Source organism: Schistocerca gregaria, chromosome X (assembly GCF_023897955.1).
Source record: "Schistocerca gregaria isolate iqSchGreg1 chromosome X, iqSchGreg1.2, whole genome shotgun sequence".
In the NCBI taxonomy this organism is placed as follows: domain Eukaryota; kingdom Metazoa; phylum Arthropoda; class Insecta; order Orthoptera; family Acrididae; genus Schistocerca; species Schistocerca gregaria.
The window spans coordinates 181,974,180-181,993,733 of NC_064931.1; the positions used below are offsets into that span (position 1 = coordinate 181,974,180).

General features: G+C 43.6%; 1 protein-coding gene across 1 annotated transcript in view; it reads left to right on the forward strand.

Annotated features, from left to right (window-relative positions):
* The window catches only part of LOC126297476 (protein obstructor-E-like), an 87,645-nt gene that overhangs the window by 52,531 nt on the left and 15,560 nt on the right, over nt 1-19,554 (forward strand). The window contains exons 2-3 of the mRNA XM_049988350.1: nt 3,111-3,338; nt 17,619-17,807. Coding sequence (XP_049844307.1) covers nt 3,111-3,338; nt 17,619-17,807 — 417 coding nt within the window. The remainder of the gene's footprint in view (nt 1-3,110; nt 3,339-17,618; nt 17,808-19,554) is intronic.

Consider the following 19,554-nt stretch of genomic DNA (forward strand, 5'->3'; position numbering starts at 1 on the left):
TCCACGGTTGGCCGCATAGCATGATGGGAATTAGTATGCCCAAGACTGCGACGAAGCTCACCTTGATGGGTTCGTCAATAAGCAAAATCGGTACATTTGGGGGACTTAGAATCCGCAATTCGGTCCGATATCACTTGATTGCACGGTGACTACCGAACGCTACGTGAAGGGTTTGGAAAATGATTTCATCCCCATTATTAAACTGACCCCGATTTCGACAAGATGTGGTTCATGCAAGATGGAGCTCGACCCCATCGGAGCAAGACAGTGCTTGATGTCGTCGAGGGCACTTTTTGGACCGCGTTCTTGCTCTGAATTACCCAGAGGCTCCAAAACCATTGCTGAGCAGAAAACAGCCATTCAGGTCATCGGCAGCGTCGATGTTCCGACACTTCAACTGGTCATGTAGAATTTCGCTATTCGTCTGTGCTACATCATCGCCAATGATGGCAGACATATCGAACCTATCATAACCCAAATCCGAATATCTATAGGGACGTTTACATGTTGAATAAAGTGTGCGCACACCGCAGTTTGTAAGTAATTTATGTTTTTTTCATATAGTTCAATAACTGTAATTCTGTATAAGCATGTGCAATACTTCTGAGAAAATGTTTGAAGCCTTGAGCAAAGCTCACGGTTGTTAAGACATATCATCGAAACAGTGAAGCAGATACATATAAAGGGTGATGAGAAACAGTCTGAAAAGCCTGTAAGGGTGTTACAGGGTAGGTTATGCTGAGACATAATTATTAAGAAAAAATCCGATACGTATCACCGTTTTCGAGTTAATTAGCTTTGAAGTAAGCCAATAGGGCCGTTGCGCGCCCAAATAAAATTCAAGCGGCCCTCCAGTCACGGTGTCACCAAACATATTCTCAGATTTGTTTCCTAAAACCGAACAAGAGCAATAAAAAATTAGACTTCGGGCGGTAGTAATGATCCAATCCGAGCCGAAGGGTGAGCAGTCTCGTGCGTTATCAATTACACTATGAGGACAACTGACACTAACCGCTTCAGTTAGTGCGCGGAATGGCCTGATTAGCTAACTTCAATCCTAATTAACTCAGAAACGGATGAACTATGTAACTCTTTTCTTGATAATTATTTCTCAGCAGAACCTCCTATACCCTTGCACGCTCTTCAGACTGTTTCTAACCACCCTGTATAATTAGACACAGGGAAAGAGCTTTATGACGTACGTTACAGGATAGAAGTAACACTACTACTTATTGGCATTCTTACGCCATTAACGCTGTATGTATGGAAAAATAATTATTTGTACGTCTCTGCCACGTGCGTTTTTGTAATTTTCTCGCTTCAATTACAGAGTGGTATACGTATTAGAAAATTCAACACTGGTATCGCCACCAAAGTCAAGTTCACTGCTGTAGCTTTACCTCGTAGATTTTCTTGTAATATTCTTTATGCACGTCCTTCTTGTGTAGTTTTCAAGTGCTGCGTAAACAAACCAGCCACGAGTAATGTAGCTCTTTGTTCTATGATTTTACCTGGTAATAATGCCACAAATCTGAGCAGCGCTCAGACATGAGAAGAAATGGGAAGTTATAGGCCATCTCTAGCTTGGAAAAACTAAATTCCGTGAAAACTTTCCTAGATACATCGAATATTTTAATTAATCTTCCCTAATATTAGGCTCAGTAGCTTAATTCCGGCTCACTTTTCGAAATTAGCCTCGCGAAGGAATCTACCTGTCATAAACGCTTTGAGCAGATTACTGTTGCCAGGAATGTGACGAAGCGGAAGGTAAATATTTTTTTCAGAAAAGGCATCGAGCTGCTTTTCTGAAAATTCTTAGGTTCGTCCAGTTAAATCAGTCTGTCTTATCAAACATTGAAAAATACTGAGTAATTGTCGTACTTAGTAAAGTCATAATTTTATTATTGGTTGGTTGGAATCAACACAGCCAATGGAAAGAGTGTAGGTAAGTGAAAAGACCAAATATTGTTTAACTAAGTCACCTATCAGTCATTGGAACAACTCATAATCGTCAGATATCTGCGACCAACCATACGGACCAACTCGAGCTGAAACGACAACGTAACTGTAACTTTGTATAAGCCGGATGCCAGCCTCATCCACTGGAAAGATACTTAAGAGTAATTCATTTTTGGACATCGTCGTTTACTAAACTCTCTTCTCAGAAATTTTTATTATTATTGGGCAAGCTGGAACGTATACTAAGTTGGTTTAAGGAAGAAAATCGAAAAACAACAGAAAAGGAAGGAAGAATGAATATTATGTTGTAATGTCCCACAAGGTGGCCTTTTGAGTATAGACGCATTTGTAGACAGACCTCATAGCTATGCTCCCTCTAATATACCTTAGAAGTAATGGTATCGAGCTGTTTATTTGGAGAATATTCCTGGGTATGAATTTCTTGAAGAGAGTTTTGTGTCCGTGGAAAAAGATGAAACATCCAAAGAACACATTAAATCACCAACTACACTGGTTCACCCGCATAGGCGCTTTGCAAACTTAAGAAATCTCCCTACCAAAATGCCGCAGTTTGAACTACGTGACCGATAATGGGTTTATATCTTGTGGATCTGTTTGCTGAAACTTGCAGCAGTAGGTTATATTGGATTCCGGCAATTCTTTTTGCTGTTTGAAGCGCTGCTATTGACCATACACAGTGGTTCTTAAAACTTTACTGTATACAATGACACTTGATTAAGAAGAAATTTCTATTTTTCTAACGAGCTTAACACTAAAAATAAATTTCTCCCGAATAGGCCATGAAGGCCCAACGGTACCGAGCAGGCTTCGTGTCATCCTCAGTCCACAGGCATCACTGGACACTGATATGGAGGGGCATGTAGTCAGTACACCGCTCTCCCGGCCCTATGTTAGTGTACGAGACCAGAGCAGCTACCTCTCAATCAAGTATCTCCTCAGTTTGCCTCACAAGGGCTGAGTGAGCCCCGCAGTGCTCGGCAGACCGGATGATCACCCACCCAAGTGCTATTCCAGCCCGACAGTCCTTAACTTCGGTGATCTGGCGGGGACCGGCGATACCACTGCGGCAAGCCCATTGACCATCGATCTTAACACTGGGTGCCTAAAATGCAAGTTTTTGTCGTTTACAGGAGGCAGCGAGGCGCAGAAATCGCGCGACCAGGAGGACCCGTGCAAAGTGAAGTCGCGCGTCGTGGGCGACGTGACGTACTGCGACCGCTACTGGGAGTGCGTCAACGGCCAGCCGGAACTCTACGACTGCCCCAACGGGCTGGTGTTCGCGGGCAAGCACCGCGGCGTCACCGAGGGCTGCGACTACCCATGGCGTTCCAACTACTGTGACGGCAAGCAGCTAGCCAGTAAGTACCCAGCAGTCTTCGTGGTCTAAGCCAACGCTACATGACTCCTCCTGTTGATCCTCGGGCGAAATACAATGGTCAAGGACTTGCCTTGCCCGTGAAGTCTCAAACAATGTCAGGTTGATCACTTCTTTAGAACAACTGCTTCCCTTACGTTTAAGCAACTCTTCACTAATGCCCTATCCAGCAGATTGTTCCACACGCTCACAGCGTCCACCAGAAACCACATATCTAATCTAACGTCTGTATCTCAAGATACAGGTTGTCTCTTCTGATTTAGACAACTTTTGTACTTTGTAAACATCACAAGATATATTCGTCTTTTGGATCTGCAGCTCTTGTCTTTTTTCCGTGTTTGCAGTTAAATTACTGGATGTAAGTCCGCCTTTTATGTAAATACGCTGTTTTTCTTGTTATTCAGATATGTTTTGGCACCTCAGTGAGTCTTGCTTATTGGAACGTGGTACACAAAGTACATTAATAAACTACTGGCCATTAAATTTGCTACACCACGAAGATGACGTGCTACAGACGCGAAATTTAACCGACAGGAAGACGATGCTGTGATATACAAATGATTAGCTTTTCAGAGCATTCACGCAAGGTTGGCGCCCGTGACGACACCTACAACATACTGACACGAGGAATGTTTCCAAGCGATTTCTCATACACAAACAGCAATTGACCGGCGTTGCCTCGTGAAACGTTGTTGTAAATGCCTCGTGTAAGGAGGAGAAATGCGTACCGTCACGTTTCCGACTTTGATAAAGGTCGGATTATAGCCTATTGCGATTGCGGTTTATCGTATCGCGACATCGCTGCTCGCGTTGGTCGAGATCCAATGACTGTTAGCAGAATATGGAATCGGTGGCTTCAGAAGCGTAATACGGAACGCCGTGCTGGACCCCAACGGCCTCGTATCACTAGGAGTCGAGATGACAGGCATCTTATCCGCATGGCTGTAACGGATCGTGCAGCCACGTCTCGATCCCTGAGTCAACAGATGGGGACGTTTGCAAGACAACAACCATTTGCACGAACAGTTCGACGACGTTTGCAGCAGCATGGACCATCAGCTCGGAGACCATGGCTGCGGTTACCCTTGACGCTGCATTACAGACAGGAGCGCCTCCGATGGTGTACTCAACGACGAACCTGGGTGCACGAATGGCAAAACGTCATTCTTTCGGATGAATCCAGGTTCTGTTTACAGCATCATGATGGTCACATCCGTGTTTGGCGACATCACGGTGAACGCACGTTGGAAGCGTGTATTCGTCATAGCCATACTGGCGTATCACCTGGCGTGATACACGTCTCGGTCACCTTTTGTTCGCATTGACGGCACTTTGAACATTGGACGTTACATTTCAGATATGTTACGACCCGTGGCTCTACCCTTCATACGATATCTGCGAAACTCTACATTTCAGCAGGATAATGCACGACCGCATGTTGCAGGTCCTGTAGCTCCTTTCTGGGTACAGAAAATGTTCGACTGCTGTCCTGGCCAGCAAATTCTTCAGATCTCTCACCAATTGAAAACATCTGGCCAATGGTGGCCGAGCAACTGGCTAGTCACAATACGCCAGTCACTACTCTTGATGAACTGTGGTATCGTGTTGAAGCTGCATGAGCAGCTATACCTGTACACGCCATCCAAGCTCTGTTTGACTCAATGCCCAGGCGTATCAAGGCCGTTATTAAGGTGGTTGTTCTGGGTACTGATTTCTCAGGATCTATGCACCCAAATTGTGTGGAAATGTAATCACATGTCAGTTCTAGTATAATATATTTGTCCAGTGAATACCCGTTTATCATCTGCATTTCTTCTTGGTGTAGCAACTTTAATGGGCAGTAGTGTATGTGTGTGCAGTGCCCTCAGAACACAAAAGAAGAAGGATCAGTCACAACAAAACATGACAAGCTATCCGTGCAGGACATCATACCGATGGTCCTGCAAAGCCATATAATGTAAAATAACGATTTCAATAAACAAAACCCACTGAGGATGACACAGAGGTGCCGAAACGTGTTTGGGTAACACGAGAAACTGTGTTCTTGCATAAAAGACTGACCTGTATTCAATAATCTCAAGGTATCGTAACATGGTTTTCGGTAAAATACTGAGCCTTCTTTTGAATGTCAATGCTCTTAAATACTGTAACAAGATATTAAAAAAAACTTCCTTTTGTTTAACGAAGCTGTGTTCTTTAATAACAGAAATGAAGAGTTACTGAAAAGAAAATGCAGATGTTACTGTCAGTAAAGTTCGATTTGAAATCTGCCTGAAAGATGTCGGGAAACATGACGTTTACGCTACAAAGTAAATGAAACTGTGCTCTATCGACAGTCGCGGCCAAAGCCGTATAACGAAAATCCTTTCTATAAGAGATCTAGAATACATTTAAAAAGTCTTCTAACAAGGCACAGTTGCTTCAGAATCTACATCTATACTCCTAAAGGTACATTATGTTGCGTGGCGGATGGTATGACCATCATTCCCCGCTTTCCTGTTCCATCGGGTAAGCCTCTGCATGAGGTCTAATTCCTCTGATTTTCCCATCAACTTTACGTGGGTGAAAATAATACGTTGCCTTGTTTTCGGAACATACGTTATCTCTGGGAATAAAAGGTGACGGGCGTTGACCACACAATAAAACACTCGCCCCAATGAGTACTAGAACTTGTCGAGAACCCTGTTCTGATTTTTGAGCTATTTTTGAAACGTTAGGGCCGTTTGCGTGACGTGCCATACTGCCCATACATCTGGGCCAACACCGAAACAGATGATCCAATTGTTAATACTCTCGACTTGTATTCGTAGAGACTGGGATGTCACAACCACCATAAAAATGTCAGACTGTCCGAAATTAGATCTTCTTAAGTCAATTCAGCAGAAAAACCAATACAGAGATTCTGATCAATCCCATCGTGCACAAGAGAAGCGTTACGCGTTGTATTTACGCTTTATTTTACGTAGCATGAGCGCTGACACGTGCTCAAATGATATAGAAACAAACAGACCAATGATGCCATTATAAGGTAATTCTGCTAAGAACTTCCCCCGTATAATGACTTTCGCTTTCTCATCTGTAACTCTAAATGTGTTTATCCGCTTACATAGTTTTCGTAAGTTCGCTCTGTGGATAAATCGTCTCGACCTTAAGGACTAAGCTGTTTATGTCAGCCTCCCTAAGTGAGTGATTTCAAACAGAGATGGAAAAGTTTTGATACATGCTTAACGATAACGTTTAAGATTTAAATGACCTTATAAGTATAACAAGACGTATAGTATTTCTAACTATTGAATCAGAATAACAGCCACGCTTTCCGTCTGAAAACTTATTACATTAATGTTAAGGGAAAACCTTTTGGGTAGTTCAATGTAGTCTAGATCAAGAAAGGAAGGTCGTGCAGATCAAATGCTTCTCAAGTCTGCTTCAAGAGACGAAGAAGAGGCAGAAATGCAGTAATAATATTAGTGACGAACCAAATTAATGACATTTATTATTTATGACTGTAAGATTTTGTCTCTTTGCCTTTCAGTAGATAGGGACTTCTATCTCATGTATCTTAGAGCTGTATTTTTTTATTTATTTAAAGAAGTGTGCTTTTTTGAGGAATATGAATGAATATGATTAAGACTGCACAAACAGATGTTTTCGAGACCAAGACAGATTAGTATAGAACTCGTGGATCGGGCGAAGCTGATCGCTGATAAATACATCGAGATTATTTTCTGGAGAAGTGGGCTACCGATATCGGTCCGGTCATTCAGACACTGGTTCTCCGCAGTTTCTCTAAATCATTTCAGATGGACGCCAGGGTGGTTGAACCGGCGAGGCATTGCACTCAAGGTCCTTAAAAAATTGGAAATTTATGGTAAGATCGTATGGGACCAAACTGCTGAGGTTATCGGTCCCTAAGCTTACACACTACTTAATCTAACTTAAACTAACTTACGCTAAGGACAACACACACGCCCCAGCCCGAGAGAGGACTCGAAACTCCGACCTCCGACGGGGGGAGCCGCACGAACCGTGACAGGACGGTCCTTAAAACGTTTCCTACAGTGACTATCTAAACAACATCTCCTGCATAATAAAAAAGTATTAACCTTTTGCGGTCGATTCAACCGATCACAGTAGTATTCAGCTCACTACCCAACCGAAGTTGAACGTCTCTGTCGCTCGTGTCTGTAGTAATGTTTTCAATACACTGAGGTTACAAGACTCATGAGATACCTCCTAATATCGTGTCACGCCTCTTTTACCCGGCGTAGTGCACCAACTCGACGTGCATGGACTCAGCAAACGTTGGAAGTCCTCTGCAGAAATTCTGAGCCATCCTGCCTCTATAGTCCTCCGTGATTGAGATAGCGTTGTCGGCGCAGGATGTTGTGCCCAAACTGACCTCTAGATTATGACGCATAAATATTCGATGGGACATACATAGCGCAATCTGGGTGGTCAGATCATTCACTCGAATTGTCCTGAATGTTTTTCAAATCAGTCATGAACAACTGTGGCCCGGTGAAAATTCTATCGTTGTTTGGAAACATGAAGTCCACGAACGGCTGCAGATGATCTACAGGTAGCCGAAAAAAAGCATTTACAGTCAATTATTGGTTTAGTTCCACCAGAGGACCCAGTCCATTCCACGTGAACACAGCCCACACTATTATGTAGCAAACACCTGCTTGCACAGAGCCTTGTTTACAAATTGGGTCCAAAGCTTCTTTGGGTCTGCGCCACACTAAAATCCCACCATTAGCTATTACCAATTGAAACCGGAACTCATCTGAGCCAGCCGCGATTTTCCAGAGTCCACCCGATAGTGTCACGAGCCCAGGAGAGGCACTGCAGGGCAAGTACTCTCGTCGGTCGTTTCATGCCATAGCCCGTTAGCGTCAAGTTTCGTCGCACTGACCTAACGGATACGTTCGTCGTACGTCCCAAATTGATTTCTGCGGTTATTTCGCGCATTGTTGTTTGCCTGTGAGCACTGGCAACTCTACACAAACGCTGCTGGTCTCGGTCGTAAAGTGAAGGCCGTGGGCTACAGCGCCGTACGTGGTGAGAGGTAATGCCTGATATTTTATATTCCCGGCACACTCTTGTTACTGCGGATCTAGGAATCTTGGATTCTCTAGCGGTTTCTAAAATGCAGTGTCCCATGCATCTAATTCCTACTACCATTCCTCGTTCAAAGTCTATTAATTCCCGTCGTGTGGCCATAATCACTTTGGAAATATTTTTGCATTAGTCACCTGAGTACAAATGATAGCTCCGCCAATGCTCTGCCCTTTTTACCTTACGTACGCGATACTAACGCCATCTGTACGTGTGTATATCGCTATCCCATGACTTTCGTCACCTCACTGTACACAGCAAGTGTCACTTAAACAGATGCTCTGTAACGTAGATCTCTGGCATTAGGCAGCTTTTGATGCTCATAAGACTATAGCGTTGGTAGTGGTATGTCTTCACTCTTCTTGTTCATTGTGATTTCGTATACAGTTTCTTGTGCAAATGTTCGCATACTTTCCTTGATCTTCTCCTTAGCAATGTTCCAGGATACATCCAATTCCAAATTTATAATGATGTTGTCTAATCCTTCATCCTACGATGTCCATATTAAGAAAGCCTTTTCTTTTATATATCTCAAGATTTGTTCATTATGTCTCTCAAGACACATTATCATATCCGCATTTAAAATTGACTTTGTGGTCTCTTGATTTATTATAATGAATTTTAACACAAATACCCCACATTTCACTCCAAATTTCCAGTTCTTACATATCACTTCATCAGTAGGACTAAAATCACCAATAACATCTTAAAACACTCGCTAAAAACCCAGACACTGCTTTCATTCAATATTCAGTTACCTACGGCAACTCAGGAATGTCCCAGAGTTTATCACGAAACCCTTGCCAACCTTTAAAATATCACCCTCTGTATAGGTTAAATGTCAGAGCAGCCGAAAACATCCAGAGCCCAAATCTCCCTAAAAGCTTACATCAGATATCAGTAACAAAATTGAAAGCATCTTTATTCAAAGAATTCATCAATACCTGCCAACACGCCTACCTATTTACAATGTGACTTTCATCCCAACTAGTCCGCAGATGAACAACTTTTTTACATTGCACATTTTATCTCCGATCATAACACAAGGGAAGAGTCACAATATTTGTGTCCATTGACATAATAAAAGATTGTGATCGGGTATGGCATTCGGGACAGATCTTCAAGCTACTAACCTACGTACTTTAAGTTAACTATGTCCACTACCGTCTTTCCCATGTCAAAAGCCGGCCGTTGAGCTGAGCGCTTCAGTCTGGAACCGCTCGACCGCTACTGTCGCAGGTTCGAATCCTGCCTCGGGCATGGATGTGTGTAATATCCTTAGGTTCGTTAGGTTTAAGTAGTTCTAAGTTCTAGGGGACTGATGACCTCAGATGTTAAGTCCCATAGTTCTCAGGGCCACTTCAACCATTTCAACCGTGTCAAAAACAACCGCACCTTCTCCCGCATCTTTCAACTCATTGCTGGTGTACCTCAAGACCCTGTCCTGGCCCTCCTTTCCATCCTTTACACCATAACGTTCCAAAACCTGCCCCCCCCCCCCACACCCCCTTGCCAAACCTGCTTCCTGCTATATGCTGACGACACGGTTTCTCTATCTACACACCACATCTTCCAACTCTCCCATGCCTCCATGCAGTGTTGCTTTAATCCATGGGTCGCGTAATGTAACAAATGCAAACTACAAGTAAATCAGCAGAAGAGCTAAGCCACCAACTTCTGCCAGACCGGACACCGATTCTGTTGTCCAAATTTGCAGGTGATCAGACATGATGCTTACGTACGTGTCACCTATCAGAGTCATATCTAGAAGCATCAGGGTCCCATACCACTCCAACCGCACACGCATCACATCATTACAGAGCCTCCCCATCAGTTTGAACAGTGTCCTGCTGACACACAAGGTCTATTGATTCATTGGGTTGTCTTCATACCATACCGTACATGTCAATCTGCCCGATACAATTTGCCACCGCGGTGGTCTAGCGGTTCTAGGCGCTCAGTCAGGAACCGCGCGACTGCTGCGGTCGCAGGTTCGAATCCTGCCTCGGGCATGGATGTGTGTGATGTCCTTAGGTTAGTTAGGTTTAAGTAGTTCTAAGTTCTAGGGGACTTATGACCGCAGATGTTGAGTCCCATAGTGCTCAGAGCCATTTGAACCATTTTTGAACCGATACAATTTGAAATGAGACTCGTCCGACCAGGCAACATGTTTCCACTCATCAACAGTTCAATGTCGGTGTTGACTGGCCCAGGCGAGGAGAAAAGATTTGAGTCATGCAGTCATCAAGGGTACACTAGTGGGCCATCGGTGCCGAAAGGCCATGTCGATGATGTTTCGTTGAATGGTTCGCACGCTGATACTTGTTGATGGCCCAACATTGAAATCTGCAGCAATTTGCGGAAGGGTTGCACTTCTCTCACGTTGAACGTGATCGTCGTTTTTGCATGATATTTTTCCGGCCGCAGTGATGTCGGAGAATTGGTGTCTCACCGGATTCCCGATATTTACAGTACACTCGTGAAATGGTCGTACGGAAAAATCCCCACTTCATCGCTACTTCGGAGATGTTGTGTCCCACCGCTCGTGCACCGACTTTAACACGTTCAGACTCGCGTAAATCTTGATAACACGCCATTCTAGCAGGAGTAACCGATGTAATAACTGTGCCAGACATTTGTCGTCTCATATAGGTGTTGTGGGCCGCAGCACCGTATTCTGCCTGTTTACATATATCTGTATTTGAATGCGCATGCCTATACCAGTTTCTTGGGTACTTTAGTATGTTTCGCTTTGTTTGCTGAGTAAGTAACGAAAAGTTGAAAACAACAGAGAAGTTTCCGTATAGGGATTCGACCTCACGAACTTTGGATTACGATTCTGTACTTCTCTCGCTGCATCACCCGTTGCCTGGATCCTACACTAAGATAAATGGCTCTTACGTTTCCCGGCGCTCCACAAAATGCAATTTTTTCTTAACGCTTGGCCGTCTGGAGCTCCCACTTGTGTCACTTTCATTTCTGGCCGAGCCCTGCACGTACTATAACTCTGGACGAAAGCGCCCATGCGAGATGGTGCGGTCCCCTTGTTAGGGAAACCTTTAAATTAATGCAGTGCCATCACAGACCGCGATTAGAGAGAAGACTGCTTTCTCCTGTTCGTCAATTCCAAGATCAATTCGTATGTCGTAACAACGGAAAATGGGGCGACGGTAGTCTGAAGCAACGTCACGTTGCAGCACCTAGTCGGTAATGAGTTTCGCCGAGGATTACTACACTCTGCTCTTCAGCTAAATGTTTTCCTGTCAGGATGGAATTCACGTTTTCATTCACAGAGTACGTTACAAGTTGATAAAGGAAGCTCTGGTCCACGTGATGGCTTAAGAATGAGTGCAGGCTTAAGGACAATTGTAGTACTCGTGCAGTCTCTTTCTGTAAAAGTGTAACCAGGCGTTTATTTAGTACAGTCGTGTGGTATTAAAATACTTTCTTTCAGCCCCCACTCATTTTAGTATGTTATAGTTAAACAACATAATAACAAAAGGTCAGGAACTTCCGTATTTGTGTGGATCTTCCAATAACGTTCTCGTAGTTTCAGGATTTCTAACGGAAGTTTCCACGTGTGTTTTCTGCACCAGCGCTACCAACGGCATTCTTACTTTTGGAATCATCCAAGATATGAAGTCCGTGGAATGCACTAAAGTTTGAATTTCAATTGTATTTCATGAACAAACACATTTTATGGTGACCATCCAAAGCACGGATACGTAGTTTCATTTTCTTTCACGGTCAGTAATCAGTCTTCACAACTCAGAAACAGTTTTGAAGATTTGTGAAGAAAATGTGGAAATACGTTCTTCTGATGTAAACGCTAGCAGTAGTTATATTATTTATATAGTGTGCGAGCAGAAACAGTGTTTAACAAGATGACTGCTCACTCATTATCTTTTCATATCTCTTATATGTCTATAAAGTGAAGGGACGCTCGTGTAACTATTTACGCCTTATCACTTACCGTATCATGCAGGTGGAGTCTCAGAGAAAATTAAGGCAACAGTGTACAGTTCGAGAACGTATCTGTGTTATTTCAGTAAATGCCAGACTTCATTTCCTCATTTCTTTCCATAAGCTTCATAGCCCAATTTCATACTTTGGAAGCGTGCATAGATGTATCGCTAAGCGTCAGAGGTGAAGTGGTGATAATTATATGTTAGTTCATTTACAAAACACTATACCCTGCGAGCTTGCTGCGTGTTAACGCACAATGATCCAAAACAGAAAGCATTCCTAGTAAGTAACTGTCACTGCGAGTCTTGGTGTGTAACGTGGATTTAACTCATCTGTATCTCATACACGTCAGAACTAACGAAATTTAAAGGCTTTTACACGCAAACTATACTTGTTATGTTTCATTCCACAGGTGCAGTGAAGTGATGTGAGTATGATTAACAACATAAGTGTAGAGAAGGGCGTTTGCCAGTGCCCATCTACGCTGATGTATTTTATTCAACCTTATATTGTATTCTAAATGTTCCTATATCTCGTTTTATTCACTAAATACTTCTATGATGATTTTAGTACTTAACGTATTCGATTCTAAGAAACTGTACCATGCAGTGAGTGCCGTGGATCTTGTACGACGATCTGAAATTTTGAACTTTCTCACACCTTCATCTTCCAATCCTATTGGTTGATACTACAATCTTTACTTTGGAAAGCAAGTTATTTGTACTTCTTCTCGGCATTTTTGATACACACATCATAAAAGTTCTGCATCACCTCGGTTCCGAGAGTTCCGGAACTTTTACAGAAAACTGGAATATAGATCAACATCATTTCCGCCCTTTTTATTGCTCATGAAAACCGCATATTGCATGTTTCACCACCATACAGCGAGACCTTCAAAGGTGGTGGTCCAGATTGCTGTACACACCGGTACCTCTAATACCCAGTAGCACGTTCTCTTTCACTGATGCATGCCTGTATTCGTCGTGGCACACTATCGACAAGTTCAGATTGTCCCACTCCTCAACGGCGATTCGGCGTAGATCCCTCAGAGTGTCTGGTGGGTCATGTCGTCCATAAAAAGCCTTTTTCAATCCATCCATGGCATGTTACATTGGGTTCATGATTGGAGAACATGCTGGCCGCTCTAGTCGAGCGATGTCGTTATTTTGATGGAAGTAATTCACAAGATGTGCACAATGGGCGCACGAATTGTCGTCCATGAAGACGAATGCCTCGTCAGTATGCTGCCGATATGGTTGCACTATCGATCGGAGGATGGCATTCACGTATCGCACAGCCGTTACGGCGCCTTCCATGACCACCAGCGGCGTACGTCGGCCCCCACATAATGCCACCCCAAAACAGCAGGGAACCTCCACCTTGCTGCACTCGCTGGACAGTGTGTCTAAGGCGTTCAGCCTGACTGGGTTGCCCCAAAACACGTGTCCGACGATTGTCTGGTTGGAGGCATATGCGACGCTCATCGGTGAAGAGAACGCGATGTCAACCCTGACCGGTCCATTCGGCATCTTGTTGGGGCCCATCTGTACCGCGCTGCATGGTGTCGTGGTTGCAAAGATGGACCTCGCCATGGACGTCGGGAGTGAAGTTACGCATCATGCAACCTATTGCGCACAGTTTGAGTCGTAACACAACGTTCTGTGGCTGCACGAAATGCATTATTCAACATGGTTACGTTGCTGTCAGGGTTCCTCCGGGCCATAATCCGTAGGTAGCGGTCATCCACTGCCGTAGTAGCCCTTGGGCTGCCTGATCGAGGCATGTCATCGACAGTTCCTGTCTCTCTGTACCTCCTCCATGTCCGACCAACATCGCTTTGGTTCACTCCCGGAAGCCTGGACATTTACCTTGTTGAGAGCCCTTCCTGGCACAAAGCAACAATGCGGACGCTGTCGAACCGCGGTATTGACCGTCTAGGCATGGCTGAACTACAGACAACACGAGCCGTGCACCTCCTTCCTGGTGGAATGACTGGAAGTGATCGGCTGTCGGACCCCTTCCGTGTAATAGGCGCTGCTCATACGTGGTTGTTTGCATCTTTGAGCGTATTTAGTGACATCTCTGAACAATGAAAGGGACAGTGTCTGCGATACAATATCCACAGTCAAAGCCTGTCTTCAGGAGTTCTGGGAACCGGGATGTTCAAAACTTCTTTTGCTGTGTGTAATCCAAACCCGGCTAGTGACTCACTGTATTAGTGACCGCAGTTGAATAAAGCGTTCATTTGAAGCCTAAGTAAACCAATCTGAGCTGTCTTTACATGTTTTAGGGTGCGATGTGGTGCAGCGATGAGGGCAGTAAAGCCGCGTTAGGGAGGAACAGGGTTAGAACGAATCGCCGTCCCAAAAACATCCGAATATAATAGTTCTGCCTTGATTTTACAAAAAGGCCTGACAGCTCCTTTAAATTTTTAGTATCTGTTTCCTGCCATACGTCCATCTTCCGTCTCTAACGATCTCAATATTGACGCGGCGGTAAACCTTCATTTTCCTCTCTTCCTCTGTTATTTGGTTTGGAGTCTGAATATTTAATATTATATCAGTTCCTGCTTTGTACCTGCAGGAATACGTTGTCCTTTTCTACTTTCTGGCTGCAGAACATGTCTGGTGTTCTGTCTGCTCCTTCTGTTCGTTTCTGCAATGTTTTCATCTTATCGACCTGTACCATACTGTATTCATAAGACAATGTTACTTGCATTTATGAGTTATTAACTTCATGGTCAGGCAGTTTTTGTGGATTAAGCGCAGCTGGTGAAATGTTGCAGCTTCATATTTCTGCTTAATTCTAGGTTAATGACTTTCCTTTGACTTTTGTCACAGTTTTTCCCTCTGCTTACAAGAGGGGTGAGCCGACCCATGACTTTCATGCATGGTGAAGTCTTTATGAATCAATGACACTGAGTATTAAAACCACTTCAGATGTAGTCATGGGAATAAAACTAGAAAGCAGTTACACAAATTTTCGAGAGAACTACATTTCAGTAGTAATGGAGAAGTCTGTCATTGGTAACATTCTTATTGAAATTATTTATTGTCCGACACACTCACATAAAATTCGGTCGTTACCGGCCACCATCATATCTGAATGATAATCTCCAGAGGCAGTTCTGAATCCAACGCAGCGCCAGCGGTCAACGCAGCACCAGTGGTGGCGGAAGCGGTGTGCTAAACAGTTGCTCTTCGATTACTGACATTCAGTGACTTGGTGAACAACCGGGTGATCTTCCCAGACAGATTTGAATATGCAGTTGTCAGGCCAGCTATAATAAGTCTTGGACATACACACTGAAGTTTACCTAGGAAAATCAACCGATGCTTCATGCTTTGCTCAACCAGTTATTGAATGTCATTGTCTTAAAGCACCTGTTTAGCCTCACCGATGATGCTGAATTCCGAATCGACGCCTGGGCTTGTCCCTCAGATCTGAAAATTACCGGTGACGGCCGAGATTGACAATTTCCTATCGATATTTTACGTGGCTGTTCCGCATGATCAATCATTTTAAAAGCTTATATCTACGTCCAAGAAATATCACACAGTATATTATAGATACAATTATACACTGCTGTAAAATAATTTTTTATCACTGTTTAGCTTAACATCCCAAAATTAGAGTACATGTTGAGGAAGAGATAAAGATAGTTAAGGAAGGATTGGAAGAAGGTGAGGGTTGGAAGAAGGTGAAGTGCTCGCTTCCGTAAGGAGCAAACAGCAGAATTCGTTATTTTCCATACACGCCACATCTGTCGCTGGATAAATGAGGTGCTCACTTCAGTTACACAGGGTGATTTCGTGATGATGTTTCCAACTTTCAGCGATAATGAAGAACGGTAAATCTATCAATTTGAGATAAGGGGCGCTGGTCCTGAAACGACCTAGTCGAAAGTTAAAAGTGAAAGTCTTTCTGATACCTCTGACTGTGGAATACATGTACCGGTAGTGTTGTTGCTAAGATTGACTTCAAATGGCTCTGAGCACTATGGGACTTAACATCTGAGGTCATCAGTCCCATAGAACTTAGAACTACTGAAACCTAACTAACCTAAGGACATCACACACAGCCATGCCCGAGGTAGGACTCGAAGCTGCGAACGTAGCGGTAGCGCGGTTCCAGACTGAAGCGCCTAGAACCGCTCGGCCACTCTGGCTGGCTGCTAAGATTATAGAATGAGCAATTTTCAGAGGTGGTAGTAGGGACCAAAACAAGAAAAGTACGTATAGGAAAAATGGGTCCTGAAGTGCGTACCTTAAGAACTATGAGCACTCCATTTCCGATACTGTGAAACCCATCTCTTTTATTTGCAAATTCTTTGGTTTTCACTTTTTAGAGGAGTTAATATGGACCAAAACAAGAAAACAATGTCCAGTAAGCAAGGGCTCTGAAGTCCATAGCTTAAGAGCTATGAGAACTTATTCATCCACTCTACTGTGACACCCAACTCTTCTACTCAACAAGTGCCCATAGCTCTTAAAGTATGGATGTTATACACCGTATTTACTAGACTTTTTCCTTCTTTTTCTCCATATTACGTCCTACAAACACATGGAAACCAAATAGTTTGCAGTAGAAGAGATTTGTTTCACACTATCAAATATTAACAAGTGCTCATAGGTCTTAAGTTATGCATTGTATGGTCAATGTTTACAAGACTTTTCTTTCCTGTTTTGGTCGATAATACCATCTCTGAAAGTTTCCTACCCTAAAACCGAAACAACAACAGTACAGGTACATGTAATCCACTGTCAGAGATTTCAGAACGATTTTCGTATACACCCTTCGACTCGATTGTTTCCGGACCAGAGTCCCTTACCTCAAATTGATACCTTTACCCTCCTCCATTATCCCTAAAAGTTTGTAACATCATCATGGAACCACCCTGTATATGACAACCTTACTAAAATAGTCAATCGTATAAAAATTTACACGTTGAATTTCGAAGACACCATGCAGCACTTCGTGCAATCTTCTTGTTCTTACTCGAGTAATAAATTGTATGATTCTGCTATCAAATTCTCCTTATGAGACACGGAGTTCTTTTGCACTAATCCCTCTTTTATCATATATTTTTCTTTCAGACCCACAAACATAGTGCATATCGGGATTCAATACCATAAAATAATATGTATGCTGTGGCTTTAGCGCATGTCCTATCTTGCAGACCCACCCATCTCCACGGAGCACTGCGACTGGCTGTACGGAATCTTCGGGCACGAGACGTCTTGCACGCGTTACTGGACGTGCTGGAACGGCACCTCCACCGAGCAGCTCTGCATCGGCGGCCTTCTCTACAATGAGGACACGCATTCCTGCGACTGGCCCGACAACGTAGACGGCTGCCAGAAGCACCGTAAGCAACACACGCATAATGAAATTTACTCACAGTATTGCTAATTACAATAACGAGAAGGGATAGCGTTCAGTGTGACCTGCACATGACAACTCGATACTTGGTATGACCCGAAGCTACGGCGTATTCTGCCATACGACAAGCATTGTTCAACACATTTTGAAATGACGGGTTTACTGTATTAGTTGATGTTTATTGGGTTCCCTGGGAGTTTACCTAATCTAAACCTGAAACTTTTGGACGATACCAGAATGATATTTTCACTCTGCAGCGGAGTGTGCGTTGATATGAAACTTCCTGGCAGATTAAATCTGCTACACAAGCATGACTCACAGCTTTACTTCTGCCAGAGCACTTGCCCGCGAAAGGCAAAGGCCCCGAGTTCGAGTATCGGTCCGGTACATAGTTTTAATCTGCCAGGAAGTTTCATATCACCGCACACTCCGCTGCAGAGTGAAAATATTCTGAAAACATTCCCGGGCTGTGGCTAAGCCATGTCTCCACAATATCCTTTCTTTCAGGAGTGCTAGTTCTGCAAGGTTCGCAGGAGAGCTTCTGTAAAGTTCGGAAGGTAGGAGACGAGGTACTAGCAGAAGTAAAGCTGTGAGGACGGAGCGTGAGTCGGGCTTGGGTAGCTTAGTTGGTAGAGCACTTGCCCGCGAAAGGCAAAGGTCCCGAGTTCGAGTCTTGGTCCGGCACACAGTTTTAATCTGCCAGGAAGTTTCGCTTTTGGACGATAATTTGGAAATTTGCGTTAAGTTCCTATGGGACCAAACTGCTGAAGTCATTGGTCCCTAGGCTTACATTCTACTTAATCTAACTTAAACTAACTTACGCTAAGGACAACACACACACCGATGCCCGCGGGAAGACTCGACCCTCCGACGGGGGAACCGCGCGAACCGTGGCAAGGCGCCCATGACCACGCGGCTACCCCTCGCGTGTTGGACTATAAAAGATGCCCATTGATCAAGTCATTTTAACATTAAATGTGGTCATAAGTCTGAAATTAAATCATTCTACATTCGCTAGACCCATAAAATTTGTCTTTACAGAAATATTTCCCTGCGATCCCAAATTGCGGAGCTAATGACAGTTACGTAAATGAATAAAGATTAAAAATGAAATTTTTACTCATTAAATTAGTTGGTCACGCACCAGATTCTAGAGATCTTTTTCGAGGTGTGTGCCCTATAAGGAAGATATACAGGAAACCATATTCTGAAAATGCCTTCGAAACGTCTGGGCGTTCTTCATACCAGTCCTCGATGATTCAGTATCTTCCATTACAGCTCTGACTTCAGACGGCAGAGAGGAATCAATGAAAATCGTATACCGGCGAAGTTCTGGTCTGGGACCGAAGTTTCCCGCAGCGAAATCCTTGCATAAAATATTAATCAGTTTATTTTCCGAGTCAGGTCTGTGTTGAAGCTAGAATTTTTGGCGAAATCGCCCAACTGCTTCGTCAGGAACAACTGATTCTCGTGTCTGCTGTTGTTGTGATCATTCATAACCCGTATACGGATTGTGATTGGTCGTTGTAAGTCATAATTACGTAATACTGCCAGACATTGTGTCCATGTCTGCTAAATTTAATTTAATGCGGATATGAGAATAATGCTGATGACGTGACTTGGATACCAGAGTAAACTTTTCGATTTGATGCCACTGCCGTTTCGATACTACTACGTATTTATTCAAATAACTGCAAGTTCAACAATAAAAGGCTAAATGAGCCGCATTTCAG